Source organism: Coenobita brevimanus, chromosome 69 (assembly GCF_032717465.1).
Source record: "Coenobita brevimanus isolate Jiangsu-jjx chromosome 69, ASM3271746v2, whole genome shotgun sequence".
In the NCBI taxonomy this organism is placed as follows: domain Eukaryota; kingdom Metazoa; phylum Arthropoda; class Malacostraca; order Decapoda; family Coenobitidae; genus Coenobita; species Coenobita brevimanus.
The window spans coordinates 16,049,191-16,068,029 of NC_137022.1; the positions used below are offsets into that span (position 1 = coordinate 16,049,191).

The 18,839-nt window shown below is 41.0% G+C and overlaps 1 protein-coding gene across 1 annotated transcript in view; it reads left to right on the forward strand.

Moving 5' to 3' along the window:
• LOC145406141 (nephrin-like) overlaps window positions 1-18,839 on the forward strand; it is a 199,006-nt gene that overhangs the window by 68,906 nt on the left and 111,261 nt on the right. The window contains exons 9-11 of the mRNA XM_080277339.1: window positions 3,865-3,995; window positions 4,791-4,950; window positions 13,005-13,102. Coding sequence (XP_080133465.1) covers window positions 3,865-3,995; window positions 4,791-4,950; window positions 13,005-13,102 — 389 coding nt within the window. The remainder of the gene's footprint in view (window positions 1-3,864; window positions 3,996-4,790; window positions 4,951-13,004; window positions 13,103-18,839) is intronic.

Sequence of the window (18,839 nt, forward strand, 5' to 3'; positions counted from 1 at the left end):
CTCTATCTTTTTCTCTCTTTTATCCAACTCACTCACTTTCAAAACCTCCCTGCCACACCTAACCCCCCTAGCTCTCACCCATCTCTTACCTACTCTTAACTTTCCCTCCACCAGGTAGTGGTCAGACATACCTCCACCCTCCCCTCTCAGAACTCTGACATCCAACACTCTTTCTATTACATTCCTAGACACAACCACATAGTCCATCAAAGCTCTATCAACAACCCTTCCACCCTCCTGTCCCACCCATGTATACTTATAAATATCTTTCTTCTCAAACAGCGCATTCCCAATCACCATCTCTCGCTCAACACACATCGCTATCATTCGTTCCCCATTTTCATTTCTTCCAGGCACACTATGCATACCAACTACGCCTTCAACTGCTACATTTCCCACTCTAGCATTCAGATCTCCCATCATTACCACATTCACATTCGCTCCAAAACTCTGCAGACACTCATCAACATCATTCCAGAAAGACTCCCTCTAAATAATAAACAAATCATACGTTTTTAGGCAATTTTCGTAGTTTTTTTCCGATTTACTCAAAAACTATTGGACTTGTCAACTTGAAACTTTCACAGGTGAAAGATCGTGAAATTCTACATATAGACATGTCCTTTGCAGCTGCGTGTCATGGGAAAAATTTTTCACGGTGATGTTGGGAAGTTATGAGAAGCTAATTTTCATGTAGATATGGTTTATTCAGGCTTCATTTCTGTACATTTATTCATCTGTTTTATGTTTGTTTTTCTTATCTTATAGTATGAACATCAACGAAGATGATGGGAAGCGATTTATAACAATATAAGCATTTTCCGGGGGTAAATTGGCCAATAGAAATTTTTCCATTCCCGCGCGCATGGAGCCAACCAGAGTGAGGTTTTCGTTCTGTGCACGGAACCGAAACTTATTGGAAACTTATGGCGCGCGAGGGGGTTAAATGGAGCAGTTTTGTGAGAGTCAAGTTTTAGTACAAGGACATTCTGATTAACTTCCTCTAAGGTAGAATTTGTGACAAACGTACTAGCAAGGATGTTCACTTTTCTACATGGGTCATTTTTTAATGTTTCGATCTGAATGATTTCAGTGGGGGAATAGGTGATGACTTGCTGAAGTTGTTATTGAAACGACTGAGAGTTTACAAGAATACTATATTGTCATTAGGATTATTTAATATGAGTAGTTCGGATGTTTGGTTGAGAGGAAAGTTTGATTTAGCGAGATTTATTACTGCTTTTGCATGGTTGCACTCAGTTTTAAATTGATTGAGGGACGTTTTTTATTATAATTAAAAGTTAAATTCTAAGGACTTTTGGGTCGTTGCTCTAGCACAATTGCTGTCAAAACATTTGGGGGAGTCCGATATTTTAGTAAAATATTGACTGGGTATAAACAATTCCATACCAGCATATATTAAGCCATTAATGTGGGAGTGGGTAGAATTAATGTACGTGGAGAAAGGCAGCCATGAAATATCAGCAAGATAATTTTTAAATCCATCCCATTCTGCCCTATCAAAGTGCCATCTGGTCACCTTAACTGGTTCAGAACTGGAAGGTTTGGGGCAACTGACTAACGAGGCTTTGATGAGACTGTGGTCAGAGGATCCAAGTGGTGACAGTACCTCTATCCTGTATTGATCTGGATTATTTGTCACGAATGTACCCAGGAGATAGGTCCATGGTCAGGATTATCTGGTATTTTGGTGGGTTGTTTTACCAATTGCGTGAGATTAAACGATTCTGCAAACAGCTCGCATTGTAGACCAATATCATCAGTCCTGGCAGAGTGCACTAACCACTCTGCATAATGGATGTTTAAATAACCCAAAATGGTAATTTCAGTGGTAAGAGTGAGGTTAATGTTGGTCAACTGTATGGTTATGGAGTCTAATATCCTGGGTTATGAAGAAGAATTGGGGGAGTGATAAACCGTAGAGATATAGTTTGTAATATTTAGGAAACTTAGTTTGTATAATGAATAATCAAAGTTGGCTGAAGTGAAGTTCATAATAGTGTCAACTGCATGTTCTGCTCCGATTTAACAACAGGTGCCACCCTTGTTACAGAAGTTTTTGAGGAGATGGTAACCAGGAAAACCAAATGGGAATAGGTCAGTACAGGGAGAGATTTGGGTTTCTGTGAGGAATTAAGCTAGAGAGGATACAGACTGGAGGAAAGAATGAACAGAATTCAGACTGGTACCAAGAGCACGGATGTTAGTAAAATACTTGAAAGGGTACCTGACATTGCCTGGGTAAAACCCTAAGATCATGCGTTATCTGGGATACCGGATGGCCACTCGTTGTGGGAGAAGACCCTCAGGTTTCCGTATTATCCTTGGGCCCATTTCCCCAGGGTTATATTCTCCACGGACCTCTTCCTGCCACGGACCTATTTTCCCACTACCCACCCACCCACCAACCCTACCCACCCATCCCACCAATCCCTCTACCCATCCAACCCGCTGAAGCTAATAATGTGGTCATAGAAGTTAAAAAATTCTACATTAATTGGCTATCATCTTTAGATTCTACAGTAATTGGCTACCATTGTCCCACCATGTAGACTTGAATATTTCTGATTAATTATAATCTTGGCCATCAGAGGAGCCAATTTAGCTTATGTAATATACATGTCTGAAACGTTTAAATTTGCCGTAAGACGTTACACCTGTCAGAGCTGTTAAGACTTCTATATGCATCCCCCTTGATTTCCTTAGAGGACAGACAGACCGGTAGACCATCTCTCTCTCTCTCTCTCTCTCTCTCTCTCTCTCTCTCTCTCTCTCTCTATGCAGACATGAAACTCCATGGAAATGCCCCACTGCTTTTACCGCATGACATAACATGTGAATGTGTGTTACTGATCGATTGCCCCCGTTTTTTTTTTAACACATTGTTTAAGTTACCGCATTTTAGGTACGTTGATTAAAACATTGCACGCTATAATGCACCGTTTCAGCTAATTAGAGGGTATAAACAGATAAACAGAATGGGATTTTAGTAGTACCTGTATATAGGTAAGGCCGAACCCTCACTTCTCAGACGAGTATTAGTGTTTGCAATAACCGCTGTTAGCACAGTCATTTAACTGCAACCAGGAAGGCCCTGTGTCGCCAGGCCTACCCTGCCAGTTGTAGCAATCCAAGGTGCCAATGCGTTTGTTGATAATATTTCAGTGGCCATTACTATGAGGGGATGGAAATAGGTGTGATATCTGATGTTCATATAGTGTGATGTAGACAGTTGGAGGTAGAGGTATTATGAGAGTAAGCCGGTTTACTCTCTGCTTTATAGAAACACTGAAAATATTCAGCAAATGGAGGTGATGAGGAACAGGTAATGAAGGCAGGTGAAACGAGAGCTCCAGCTCAACTAGTACCATGTTGGAGGAAATGACACAAAGGACTAACTAATCTGACACATAACGTAGAATTATGGGTTACGTTGGTAGTTTTACTTTCCAAGGCTAGGGATAAAATTTGAACATGGCGAGGCGTACACGTGACCCGAACTTTTTTTTTTTTTGTTAATTCCTAATACCTTCATTTTTTTTTTTCGTCAAGCATTGCATGTATCTGTCTATCTGTCTATGTCTTATTGCACCTAGTTATCTGTTAGTCTATGTATCATGTATAACAATGTCTCTATAGAGAGATAGGTAGGAAGAATGATAGACAAATATTTTATAAACGTCTAAAGCTGCCAGTCTGTCAATCTAGATCTATGTATTTGCCTATCAGTACCGACCAAACCATATCTATCATTATTTATCTATCGGTCTCTATTTCCAATACCACATCAACCCCCCCTTCTCTCTCTCGCTCTCTCCCTCACTCTGTCTCTCTCTTTCTCAGACGCGCCTCTCGTGGAAGCTCGCCTGGCCCCCGCCCTGATACCTCAGAATATCAAGGAAGGAGAGGATGTGTACTTCGAATGTCATATTAGAGCCAACCCGAAGGCATCCAAGGTTGTATGGCTGCACCAGGTGGGTAGATAGACAGATAGAGAGAGATACACAACCCATACAGACAGATGGAGGAGAGAAGGGAGATGTGTACTTCGAGTGTCATAGTAATTCATCCCGAAGGAATCCAAGGTTGTGTGGTTGCACCAGGTATGATGATAGACAGATAGATAGACAAATGGGCAAGGAGAGAAGGGAGATATGTATTTCGATTGTCATTAAAGCCGCCCGGAAGGAATCCAAGGCTGACATAGATAAATAGACAGATAGATAAAAAGAGCGAGATTTGTAGATATGGGTAGGTTGGTAGGAAAGAAGATACCGTAGGTAGATATACAGATAAATAGAAAGAGAGAGAGATTGGTAGATACAGGAAGGAGAGAGAGAGAGAGAAAGAGAGAGAGAGAGAGAGAGAGAGAGAGAGAGAGAGAGAGAGAGAGAGAGTAGTTAGTGTTGTGATCAGTATGTGGCTAGCCAGGAACCTTCATACCACAATGCTGAATGCTGATTGATTTCCCCATCCCCATAACAAGCCACTTCACTAGACTGCTGACCTAAGGAATAGATACAGCATTAGTTTCAAGCCAGAGAAAAGTGCTCTTAGTAGTGGTGCTGAGTTAGTGCTGAGTGCTGCTCCATCCCTCTCTCAACAGGGCAAACAACTATGCAGTAACAATTAGTCATGTGTACCCACCCTAGGAATAGATGTAATATTAGCCTTACCCCAGCAGAGAGTGCTAGTGAGTAATGTGCTTTTGTGTAGTCTGGCGTGGGGCTGAGCAAGTGCTGAGTGCTGATCCGTCCTTCTCCTAACAGGGTAAGCCCCTACACAGCAACAGGGAGACCGGGGTGCTGGCGCAGGGGAAGAATTTGGTGCTGCAGAGGGTGAGCAGACACGCCAGGGGAGAGTACCAGTGCAAGGTTACCAACAGCATCGCCACCGTCACCAGCGCAGCCACCACACTGGATGTCATGTGTGAGTCAAGGACGCCTTCGTGTGGTGGCACTGTTTTAACATACTATTCCACTTCATCAGCTTAACCACGTTGGACGAAAGGACACAAAGGACCAACTAATCTGACACACAACATAGAATTATAGGTTACGTTGGTAGCCCTACTTTCCAAGAACAGGGATAAAATTTGAAACATTGCTAAGCATACACATGACCTGGACATTATTGTTTTTAAAACCACCCGCATTGCAAAGCTATCGGAGTGATAATGTTTTCTTTTCAGTCATGAGGTTGGCTGGCTCTCTTTGTTTGTGTGTGGGTAAACAAGATATGAACAGCTTGAGCTCTCAACATGAAATTTCCAGGGTATCAAGATATGGCCAAAATCTTGGACGAGTTCGAAAATGGGCAATCGGGATCAAGGTCAAGATCACAATTGATGCTAAAAGTCAACTAGCTGACCTTTGGTTCAAGATTTTGGCCATATCTTGATACACTGAAAGTTTCATGTTGATAGCTCATGCCGTTCATGAGGTATCTTGCTTACCCACATACAAACAAAGCCAGCCAGCCAACCTCATGACTGAAATGAAAACATTACCACTCCGCTCGCTTAACCACCTGCGTTGCGAAGCGAGCGGAGTGGTAAAGTTTTCAGTTGTGAGGTTGGCTGGCTGGTTGGCTTTGTGTGCATTTTACATCCTAAATTTGCATCAATTCAGAAATGGAGGAGCAAAATCATGTGCTGAGGAAAAACTTCCAGGATACGCAGGTGGTGAGATCGCATTGTGAGATGGCCTCTAGCTCCTAATGCCTTTTTTTGTTTTGTGAAGCACTGCATTTTAAATTTATACCTAATGCCCTCATTTTTTTTTCCTTCTGGAGCTTATTTCACGGAACTCAGTGAGAAAGTGCTACGGCTCTACATCCATTCCTTAGCACTTCTTCGTGACTACCACCGTATTCTAGTAATAATCTCTTGCCAGAGCTTAGCATTCAAAGTGGAGTGATGGCAATTTTAGGCCAAGTCAGAGTAAAGGGAGAACAGTGATGAGGTTAAAAAAGTCTGACTCAACCCTTCTATTTTCGAAAAGTAAAAAATAAAATTATTACAGACAGATTTCTGGGACTGTATTTTCGTCGGTTAAGGAAGCTCCCTAACACTTTTTCCAAAGCGATTTATTTTGTTAACACCTTTCTGTCCTATTCTGTGTTCTACAAATGCTTCCAGTACTGTCATACTGTCCAGAAATAACGTCTATCTTTCAATCTCTATAGCAAGACGCCATAATCCCGTAAGGGGTGGCCATTTGTCTTTGAGTTACGGTAGTTATTTTACAGGGACGGGCATTAACCTTGAAAGCCAACCCACTTGCTGACTCGTGGGAGACACGTATGGGTTGGCTAGGTGGTTACCACTAGCATTTTAAATGGTTTCAGGAAACCAATATGCCTGTCACTCAATGTAAAGCCGCCTGAAAAGGAAAGAAGAGTAACAAAAAGTGGTGCCGGGCACTGCAAACCCGTTCCCGGCACTCATTTTAGAGCTAACATATAAACACAACAGGATATCTAGTCAAAGATGTCACATATCAAATTTGGAGGAAATCTGGTGAAAATGAACGATTTTATGCCCATTTGAAATTTTTATGCTCGACCCAGCTGACATTGGCCTCCCTACCTCTAACTGGGGGGTGACCCCCCTGATATAATGAGGCATGTTGTAGGATGCTGATTTGAAAGACGCACAGTTAGACTTTGGTTTCATATCTGTATGACCAATTTGAAATGAGTTATGGAAAAGAAATACATTTTACATTTTCGGGGCCTACAGCCTGGGCCTTGGCCCAATTTGGCCCAAAATTTATTCAGGTAATCAGAACATCATAGCACATCATCTTTGTAATTTTAGTCAAAAATATCACCAATAGTTTTCGCACGAATTTGTTAACAAACAGACAGACCGACAGACAGACAGACAGACAGACAAATAAACAAACAGACAAACCGAGTGAAAACAATACCCGCCCCCGAGCCCCACCGGGGCAGGGACGGGTAAAAAAAAGCGACAGGGAAGATGGGAGAAATAGGAAGAGAGGAGGGCAGACATAGAAGAATAATAGATGTGAAGAAAGTTGACGGCACGGCATCAAAGTGGATGATGATTGTCACCACCTACCCCATACAAAAGGATATTAACCAGCCATATCCAAAACTTAATCGATAAGGACGAGGCGTCAAGGCCTTGGATTTACACTGGCATAGTGCTGAAGATGTGACTGTGACTGAAAAAGCTGGTAAAATACTCTCAGACGGTTTGGCCAAATGGAGGAGACGGAGGAGGGACTGATTAGGGAAATGTATGTAAGTGAGGTGGAGACTGGGAGGGGGAGGAGGAAGGATGGAGAGATGTATGAAAGGGAGGTCTAAGTTGAAGAGAGGGCAGTCTGACAAAGCGATATGGGGGCAATTTGTTTGTGGCCACCCCTTACGGGATTAAGGCATCTGGCTGTTGATAAATAGACAGTGAAATGAATATGAGGCAGAGATAGGTAGATAGATAGATAGCTAGTGGAAAGAATAAGATAGACAGATAGATAGATAGTGAAATGAAAAGATGAAACGAATAATTCAGGAAGCTGACGAAATGAATGAAAGTTTGACACACACACACACACACACACACACACACACACACACACACACACACACACACACACACACACACACACACACACACACGACTACAGCATATACATATACTCCTGTTCACTAATTATTATCTCTGTCGGTTTATCTGTCACACACACACACACACACACACACACACACACACACACACACACACACACACACACACACACACACACACACACACACACACACACACACACACACACACACACACACACACACACACACACACACACACACACACACACACACACACACACACACACACACACACACACACACACACACACACACACACAGTTTTGGACCACAGGACAGAGCAGACGTGTGTCACTGGGCTGTGCGCTCTGCACAGCTGCAAAATACCAAAGTGTATCTAAAGATGAGTCAGGCTCGGTACTAAGAAAATTATAGATGATTGTAGATCAAGTAGAAGAGAAAAAGTTCAGTTCAAAGAAAGTATATCAAATAGTCAGAGCCCTAACGAGTCTGCTGCTTTAGCAAACGACAGGCGCCTCATTGGGTTAATTCCAACACTGACGGAACTGAGATGCTAAACTGTAAGTAGAAAGTATATTTCTATAAGATGGCATACTTTCAAGAAATGCAACTGGTAAGAGGAAGGGAAACAGTAAAAAACATGATGACTACACAGACCTATTAGAAATGGTTACATTTAACAAATTAGCAGAGAAAGTGAACAAATTGTAGGAAACTTTCAAACTGGAAATGGATGAAATAAGGAAGGAACTTCATAAGGAAGAACCCAAGGCTGATAAAGGAAACAGCTGGGATTAACAAATCTATAGTCATCACTGGTAAAGGTGAAGACGAAATAAGGAATAGAATCACCAGAGATAACAAGGAGATGGTAAATATAATGAACTTATTGAAAGTAGTATCAGACGAAATCTGTGACAAAAATTGAGGAATTTAAGAGTTTAGGGTTAATATGAAAGAAACAAGTCAAAGTTTCTGAAAGTAAGCTTCCAAAATATGAAAACTGTAGAAGAGGTATTAAAAAAGGCTAACAAACTTAAGGAATCAGAGGAGTACAAAGAAGTGTGGATAAAAAGGTGCCTAACTCAAGAGGAATGGGGATTACTAAAAGATAACAAGGAAGATGCAAAAAGAAAGAATGATGCAATAGCAGATGAAGAGAGAAGTAATTTTTTTTTTTACAAAGTAGTAGGATTGCAGTAAAAAAAATGGCACATAAACAGCAAGGGCTAAATAAAAGCAAGATAGTAGACTCAGCCAATGTCAAATATGTGAACAATATGGCAAAGTTAATATGCTCAAATGTAGATGGAATAGTATCCAAATTATTAGTGATAAACGACTATAACATAGAAAATGAGTCTCCTATTATTTGTCTAACAGAAACAAAATTAACGCCAACGATGTCAAACGACTCTTTAAGTTTGGATGGGTACAATATTTAGCGAAGAGACAGAAATTAAAAAAATGGAGGAGGAGTTATGATACTAACAGAGAAAAGATGCCAAGTAAAAGAGATAGAAATAGATATACCCTCACAAGCAGAATTAGTTGCAGTAGAGATTAGTACATCAGAAGGTATAATAATTGTGGAAAATTTGTATATGCCACCCAAGACAAACACATGGGATAGAGGTGAATATGAAAACCTGGCAGAAAAGACAATTCAGTGTTTAAGAACCCTACTATACAGAATGGAATAAAAATCTAAAAGAATTATCCTATACTAATGGAAGATTTTAAGACAGATATAAACTGGATTACTCTGGATGTAAAAAACCATGAAAGTTGTTGGGATCAAAAGCTCTTGGATCTTGTACAGAATTTTTTTCTAAAACAACATGTAAAGGAGAGCACCAGAAAAAGAGGACCAGAAGACCTCTTATTATTAGATCTCATATTACTAGGCAAGAAAATGAGACTGACAATAAAATCTGTCACCCCCCATTCGGCAAAAGCAACTGTGCAGTACTAGATTACAATATCAGGATAGCATATGATATATTTAGAGGTAATGGAAACTGCAAAAAGAAGCTAAACCGCAAAAAGGACAACTATCATGATCTAAAGAAGTACTTCAAGGACATAAATCGGAAATAGGAGCGAAGAGGACAAAACATAAGAGTTACATTTAAATTTTTTTATGAATTTTATGAAACAGGAGTCCATAATTATGTCCCATTGCACAAACACACGGAAATAAGGATCAAGAAGTGGTATAATACTGATTGTAAAAGTGCAAATGAGAAAAGAAATTTGCTGTGGATCAGATACAGACAACATAAATGTGAGAGCATATATCACCCACAAGCAGGGTAGAAATGATTATACATGGATAAGGAGAGAAACCCAAAGGCATTTTGAGGAAGACATTGTAAATATTAGTATTGATCAGCCGAAGTTGTTTTACAGCTACATACGGAGCAAGGCAAAAGTTAAAGATAAAATACAATCCATCATGGATGAGGGAAAACTCTGTATCAATGAAAAAGATATTTGTGACGTAATAAAAAAAATAAAAAATTCCAGTCAGTTTTTACTAAAGAAAGTAGATCTGCGAGAGATGAAAACAAACAAGCATGCCCAGTTGCCCACACATATTAACAAGTATCTTATAACAAAACAAGAGGTCCAGGAAGAGATGAGGAAATTAGGGGAAAAGCTAATGGCCCTGATGAGATTTCATGTTGGGTATTACAGGAATGTGAAAAAGAGCTAAGTAGTCCATTACAATTAATTTTCAGAGAATCCTCAAGACAAGGAAAACTACCTGATATTTGGAAGAAAGCAAACATTGTGCCCCTTTTCAAGAAAAGAAATAGACAAAATCCACTTACCTGCCGACCAGTATCACTGACCAGCATCGCAAGATGTTAGAAAAACTGATACGATGAATTTGGGTACATCACCTGGAAAAACACTATGATAAAGACAATTCAGTTTTAGAAAGGGAAAAATCATGTGTTACTAACCTATTAAGTTACTATGACAGAGTTGCAGAAATATTACAAAAAAGAGATGGCTGGGTAGACAGCATATATTTGGATTTCAAGAAGGCATCTGACAGAGTACCACAGAAAAGACTTTTATGGAAACTGTACAATCAAGGAGAAATCCAAGTTAATCTGTATGATTGGATGCAAGATTTTCACAGTAAAAGGGGAATGAGAACAGTGCTAAGGGGAAAGTACTCATCATGGAGAGAAGTGACAAGTGGAGTTCTATAGGACTCGTTGCTGGCACCAATTATGTTTTTAGTATACATTAATGATTTAGACAGCAACACTGGAAATGGAAGCTGCCTAAATATGTTTGCTGATGATATAAGAATACAAAGGGAAATTACAAACAGACTCTTGCATAGAGCTACAAAAGGAATTGAATAAGCTTCATGAATGGAGCAAATGGTATTCAGTGTGGACATATGTAATAAAATTTGGTAAAAGTGAAAAAAGCCCAAACTAGGACTGTAAATTAGGAAGTTCAACCTTACATAAAAAGGATTTAGGAGTGATTATCAATAACAAATTATCACCGGCTGACCACATAAATGAAAAAGTAAGGAACATGTACACACTGCTTGCTAATAATAGGCATTCACATATATATATATATATATATATATATATATATATATATATATATATATATATATATATATATATATATATATATATATATGAAGACATGCTGAGAAAGATAATATCATTCATCAGACCAACTTTGGAGTATGCATCAGTAGTCTGAAATCCGCATCTCAAAAAACACATAGATAAGATTAAAAAGATACAAAGGGACGCTACAAGATGGGCACCAAGTTTAAGGGATCTAAGTTATGAAGAAAGATTAAAAAAAAAATTAAAAGTACCAACATTACAGGAGAGAAGGAAAAGAGGAGACATGATTATGTTGTATAAATGCATCACAGGAAAAGAGAAAATATTCGTAAATGAGCCTATAACGGTACAAAATGATAGGTGATAAAGACGTAAGGAAATTAAATTTCCCAAATAGAGCAGTTGATCAGTGGAATGCACTACCGAATGAAATAGCGTGTGCCAAAACAATTCATAAATTTAAAGAAATGTATGATAAAAAATGGTTAAAACCTTGGGACAGTACGAGCATGACTCATTCCTGTAAAGATACAATTATGTAAGAACACACACACACACACACACACACACACACACACACACACACACACACACACACACACACACACACACACACACACACACACACACACACACACACACACACACACACACACTCTGCATGTACGTATACTCATGCTCTCTAATTATCTCTGCCCGTCTGCCTATCTGTCACACACACACACACACACACACACACACACACACACACACACACACACACACACACACACACTGCATGTACGTATACTCATGCTTTCTAATTATCTCTGCCCGTCTGCCTATCTGTCACACACACACACACACACACACACACACACACACACACACACACACACACACACACACACACTGCATGTACGTATACTCATGCTTTTTAATTATCTCTGCCCGTCTGCCTATCTGTCACACACACACACACACACACACACACACACACACACACACACACACACACACACACACACACACACTGCATGTACGTATACTCATGCTTTCTAATTATCTCTGCCCGTCTGCCTATCTGTCACACACACACACACACACACACACACACACACACACACACACACACACACACACACACACACACACACACACACACACACACACACACACACACACACTGCATGTACGTATACTCATGCTTTCTAATTATCTCTGCCCGTCTGCCTATCTGTCACACACACACACACACACACACACACACACACACACACACACACACACACACACACACACACTGCATGTACGTATACTCATGCTTTTTAATTATCTCTGCCCGTCTGCCTATCTGTCAGACACACACACACACACACACACACACACACACACACACACACACACACACACACACACTGCATGTACGTATACTCATGCTTTCTAATTATCTCTGCCCGTCTGCCTATCTGTCACACACACACACACACACACACACACACACACACACACTGCATGTACGTATACTCATGCTTTCTAATTATCTCTGCCCGTCTGCCTATCTGTCACACACACACACACACACACACACACACACACACACACACACACACACACACACACACACACACACTGCATGTACGTATACTCATGCTTTTTAATTATCTCTGCCCGTCTGCCTATCTGTCACACACACACACACACACACACACACACACACACACACACACACACACACACACACACACACAATAAACCCAACCCCTTCTCCTCCTCTTCTTTCAGTCGTTCCGGAGTGTAAGCATCCCCGTAACTCCACAGTGTCGGTCACGGCCAATGAGGAGGCGACCCTGAACTGCGTGGTGGACTCCAATCCCGAGGAGGTGAGTCACTGTTTACGTTTCCATGGCAACCCAGTCATTGTTTACGTTATCATGGCAACCCAGTCAAAGTTTACATTACCATGGCAACCGACTGCCAGGTTTGGGATGGGGGGAATAGGGTTGTGTGTGTGTGTGTGTGTGTGTGTGTGTGTGTGTGTGTGAGAGAGAGAGAGAGGAAGAGAGTTACTATACCAGTAAAGGGTACTGTGTGAACGCATGACAAGAGAGTGAGCATCATGTTATCACAATTTCGCTCTGATATTAAATTATAGGCGGAAATTCAAATGTTTCATTGCTAGAGTTGATGCCAAAAAACACACTAACACAGTGTTATGACGGAAAATCCTTTTTAATTTATTTCGTAACTGAGGCGTTCACCGATTGGAACTGAACACTCCCTCTGAAAACTCGAGATTCGAAGTGGTTCCTGCGCCTTTTGAGTGAATTTTCAGTTGACAGCATAACTGACTGAATAAATGTATCACAAGCGGAAAGAATTTCAACCCTACTTCACATAGGAGTTATGCTGTTAGTTTCTGCTTAGTGTGATGGTCAGTCGGGCCGGGCCGCTCATTTCCAAACTTAACCGAGAGTAAACATCTGCTAGTTTCGCTCTCTTGCTTGTAATAATTAGTAAACATGAGTAGTGCCTGTGTGTGTGTGTGTGTGTGTGTGTGTGTGTGTGTGTGTGTGTGTGTGTGTGTGTGTGTGTGTGTGTGTGTGTGTGTGTGTGTGTGTGTCAGCTGTGGTAGCACTTATTTCATTATTGATCTTTGAATAACCTATGTCAATTCAGTGGCATGTTTTATTACCCAGAGGCACCTACACATGGTGGCACTATGCATCATGGGTGAAGCAACTGCGGTATTCATCCAGGAGCCAAACCTCCTCCAATTATCCTACACCTCGTCGTGAGACGGACCTTGGTGTGGCGATGTGTACCACAAAGTGGCGCCAGATCCCTACATGGTGCATCCACTGTACTGTACCTGTAGGACGGCTTCATGCAACTAGTTGCTTACCTGTGGTTGACGGGTTTCCTCAGCCAGACAGACCGAGGTTAAGTAACAACAGTATTCATCTTCTTTACCTTCCCATAGTGGTACTGATACAGTTGTCCGGATCAACTGCTCGGTTATAGATAAGCCCCTCACCTCTCTCCCTGTCTCCCGAAAAGTGAATGATGGACAACAGAAAAAAGGTAGCTTAAGCCTACAGTCCACTGGGTTCACATAACAGATGAACCTGAGTCTTTTACTATAACAAGTGCTGCTAGTAGTAGTAGTAGTAGTAGTAGTAGTAGTAGCAGCAGCAGCAGCAGCAGTAGTAGTAGTAGTAGTAGTAGTAGTAGACATTAGTCTACTGTATCTGTGAAAGGAAATTTTAATTACTATTGATATAAAGGAAGGGAAATGTAAAAAACTGTTAAAATACGGTGTGAGAGGGAGTAGGAGAGCTACCGGTAGGTTGTATGGAAGGGACTGTTGTGAACGCGATGCTGACCTGTGAGGTTAACATCATACAGTAGATTACCTGCCTCCCGCCACCCTAACTTACAGAAGTATCCCTCTGAAGCTTATATTTCACAGTGATTGATACTGTCCAAATATACCAGTGACACCTGGGAACCTGTGACATACCTCTTGCCCATGTCATTGTCTTAACAGCTGTTCACCATACACACATAAATCATTTTTTTTTTTTATGCAAGAAAGAAGGAACCAAAGGCCAGGGGCCTGCAAATTGCTCCCTCAAAAAAAAAAAAAAAAAGATAACAGAGAGCCAAATTCAAGATCCATTCATTTCGAGATGCCTGGACACACTGCGTTTGAAAGACTGGTCATAGGCAGTAGGAAAAACAGACAGAGGAAGACAGTTCCAGAGTTGACCTGTTGCATATATGAACGACTGGGAGTGGCGGTTAACTCTTGCATTAGAGAGTTCGACAGAAAAGGGATGAGAGTTTGTTTCTAGACGGGTGCTATGAGCCCGCCGTAGTGGTGGAGGGATGCAAGCAGATAGTTCAGAGGAGCAGCGACCATTGAAGTAGTGATAGAAAAATGATAAAGAAACAACAGTGCGGCAAAGAGACAGAGGTTGAAGGGAGCCAGTAAGAGGAGAAGACTTAACGAGACGAAAAGCCTTTCTCCACCCTCTTGAGAAGAGCTGTGTGTCGGGAGCCTCCCCACACGTGATAGTTGTATGCTACACGGGCAATTAAAACCATGTATACAGTCAACAACTGTGCAGAGGCAAAGAAGGTATGGAGTTGGCTTGGCACACCCAATATCTTGGAAGTAGATTTTATGAGAGAGGTAATATGTTGTTTCCAAGATAAATCCTGAGAGAATGGAACCCCAAGTATGTTTAAAGATGATGCAGGATTGAGCAGGATATTGTTAAAAATTTGAGTGTACTCCTGTGGAAGATTTTGTCGGGTTGATAGATATAAGAACTGAGTTTTTGATGAATTAAAAACAAGGTTATTTTTACCCCAATCAGTGATATGAGCAAAGTCAGACATTAGGTGTGCCATAGCCTCATCCCTTGTTTGTTGAGGTGACTGCTGAGACGGACGTTGCGGGAACCAAATGGAAAGTTGAAGGATGGAATCATCAGCATATGAGTGGATAGAGTTATATGTACAGCATAGAAAGTCACTGATGACTAAAAGGAAGAGTTGGTGATAGGACAGAGTCCAGAGGAACACCGTTACTGATAGCTCTAGAAGAGTGGTGGCCGTCTACAACAGCAGCTATAGAATGACCAGAAAGGAAGCTAGAGATGAAGGCACAGATAGAAGGATAGAAACCGTAAGAGGGTAGTTTGGAAATTAAAGATTTATGCCAGACTCCATCGAAAGCCTTTGAGATGTCAAGCGCAATGGCAAAGCTTTCACCAACGTCCTGAAAGGAGGATGACCAAGAGTCTGAAAGGTAGGAGAGAAGATCATCAATGGAACGCCCCTGGCGGAACCCACACTGACGATCAGAAAGAAGGTTGTGATAGGAGAGATGCTTTAAAATTATTGTGTTAAGAACAGATTGGAAAACTTCTGAAATACCTGCTGTGAAAGCAATTGGGCGATAGTTAGAGGGCTGGGAATGGTCACCCTTCTTTGGGACAGGCTGATTGAGAGCAAACTTCCAACAAGGAGGAAAGGTGCAAGTTGACAGACAAAGACAAAAGAGGTTACCAAGGCATGGTGATAGCACAGAAGCACAGTTCTTGAGGGCAACAGTAGGGACCCCATCAGGCTCATATGCCTTGTTAGTACTGAGGCCAGTGATGGCAGAAAATACATCAAATGAAGAAATTTTAATGTCAGCCATGAGGAAGTCAGAGGGGGGGAGAGATGGAGGGACAGCACTGGAATCGTCTAAGGTGGAATAGGAGGAGAAAGTCTGAGCAATGAGTTCTGTTTTGTCAGTAGAAGAAGTAACTACAGAGCCATCAGAGTGGAAATGAGGAGGGAAGGATGAGGTAAAGTTGGCAAGGTGCCAGAAGGAGTGGGAAGAATTCGAGTTGAAGAGTACAGAGCATTATATTTTTTAGTATGGCTGAAGTTATTTTTAGCAGAGGTAAGAACAGACTTAACATAATTCTGGGCAGAAACATAAAAAAGATGAGAGTCAGGGGTGGGTTGGCTCCAGTACCTTTGTAGGCCTTCTCCTTATTGTGGACAGCATTAAAACAAGCATGATTAAACCATGGTTTTCTGCATTGGTCGAAGGATATGAGAAAGAAATGTATGCTTCCATGCCTGAGAGAATAACCTCCGCAGTGCACATGGCACACTCAGATGGCTGTCAGCCATGGAAAGCAATAATCATTCCTGGGAAAATCAAAGAAGTACTGTCTGATGGCCTACCAATCAGCAACTCCAAAGTGCCACAAACGACATTTCTTTGGAGGGTCCACAGGCCATACTGGAGCAATACGACAGGTTAAAGTGATAAGATTGTGATCAGAGAAGCCCAACAGAGAGGAAAGATTTACAGTGTAAGCAGAAGGATTAGTTGTAAGGAAGAGGTCAAGTATGTTGGAACATCCTCCAAGGTGGTGAGGGATACGTGTAGGGTGCTGTACAAGCTGGGCTAGGTAAATAAGGATAGAAAAGATGTAGGCTTCTTTACCAGGTGGATCAGCGAAAAGAGAGGAGAGCCAAAGGTGGTGGTGAACATTGAAATCTCCTAGAACGTAGATTTCAGAGAAAGGAGGAGTGGATAGGATAAGTTCAATCATAGATGTTAGATAGTCGAAGACTTTTTCATAGTCAGTAGAATTGGGGGATAAGTATACAGCACAGTTATGCTTAGTGAATGACAGGAAACCCGAAGACAGAGAGTAGAGAATTCAGAAGAATCAACGTATACATCGTTGTGTACATACATGCAACAGCCACCTTTGGCTTTGAAATGAGTATAGAGAAAGTAGGAGGATACAGAGATGGGTTCGCTATCAGTTGCCTCAGACAGCTGAGTCTCAGGAAGAGAAGGTGAGGTTTAGAGGAAGAGAGATGGTGCTCAACAGAACGAACACTGGAGGAAAGGCTGCGAATGTTGCAGAAATGAAAGTGAGTCAAACAGTAGTTCCAGGCAGCTCGGTAGGTTGTCACCGGGAGAGGGGTGGATGGTAAGAGCTTTTATCCCCCCCCCCCTCTGGGGACTCCGAGGCTAGGTTAAATGACGCCATTTTGGTTGAATTTTGAATAGGAAATGTAGTGTGTAATGTGCATGTAGTTTGGTGTTGACAGTTTGAGAAACTTGTATTGGACAGCATGCTGGCCTACTCTCTGTGTTACTGAAACATTGAAAAAGTTAAGCAAAGGGGGATAGTGAGGAACTAGTCCCGAGGGCTGATGAAACGGGAGCTCCAGCTCTCCCTGTTAGTATTCCGTGCACCTTGGGAGTACTGCCCTGCTCTGCTGCTGCAATGCTCTCCTCCCATACATACCACCCATTCATGTGATTTATAAACACCTTATCAAACAGTAAACATCATAAGAATTGCCACTAACAATACAGCAGTCACATACATACACACCACCAGCAAGGCCACGTGGAATAGAGGTATGACATACAGTAACATTTAGTTAGGGAATCATACACATACTCTAATGTAAACATATACATACAGGCACACACTCGCTGACTCTTCTGTAATTATTGTATAGCAGAATAATATTAAATCTCGTTATACTTATGTAGCTATTCACAGCTGATAAATTACTAAATAAATTGATATGGAAATTAATAACATAGGAATAATTCAATTTTTAAATGTGATTAATAAATGTAATTTTTATTACTGTAATAATAATTGAAATATAATAATTATATTCTAGTTTTAAATACAATAGTATTATTATATAGAGTTGAAATAAGGGTAATTGTAATATCAGTGCAATTGTACTAAATGTAAACTTTATATTATCATAAACTACAGCTACTATACGGGTAGCGTTTGCCATTTTCTTGAGCCCCGCCCCCTACTAATGCCCCGCCCTCTTCCAGCTTTACTCGTTGCTGATTGGCTGAGATAATTATTCTTCTTATTGATAGAATAAAGAGCCTTACTACAAAATAGTATCATATTATTCATTTTACTATGAATTAATTTCTGTATGACAAAGGAAGCACTAAAATTTGCTAACTGATTCAAAATCAATTTGAAAAGAACCAGCCCTCCTTCTTACGCGACTGCAGTTGAGTTTTGGCGCCAAAAAAGTACAGAG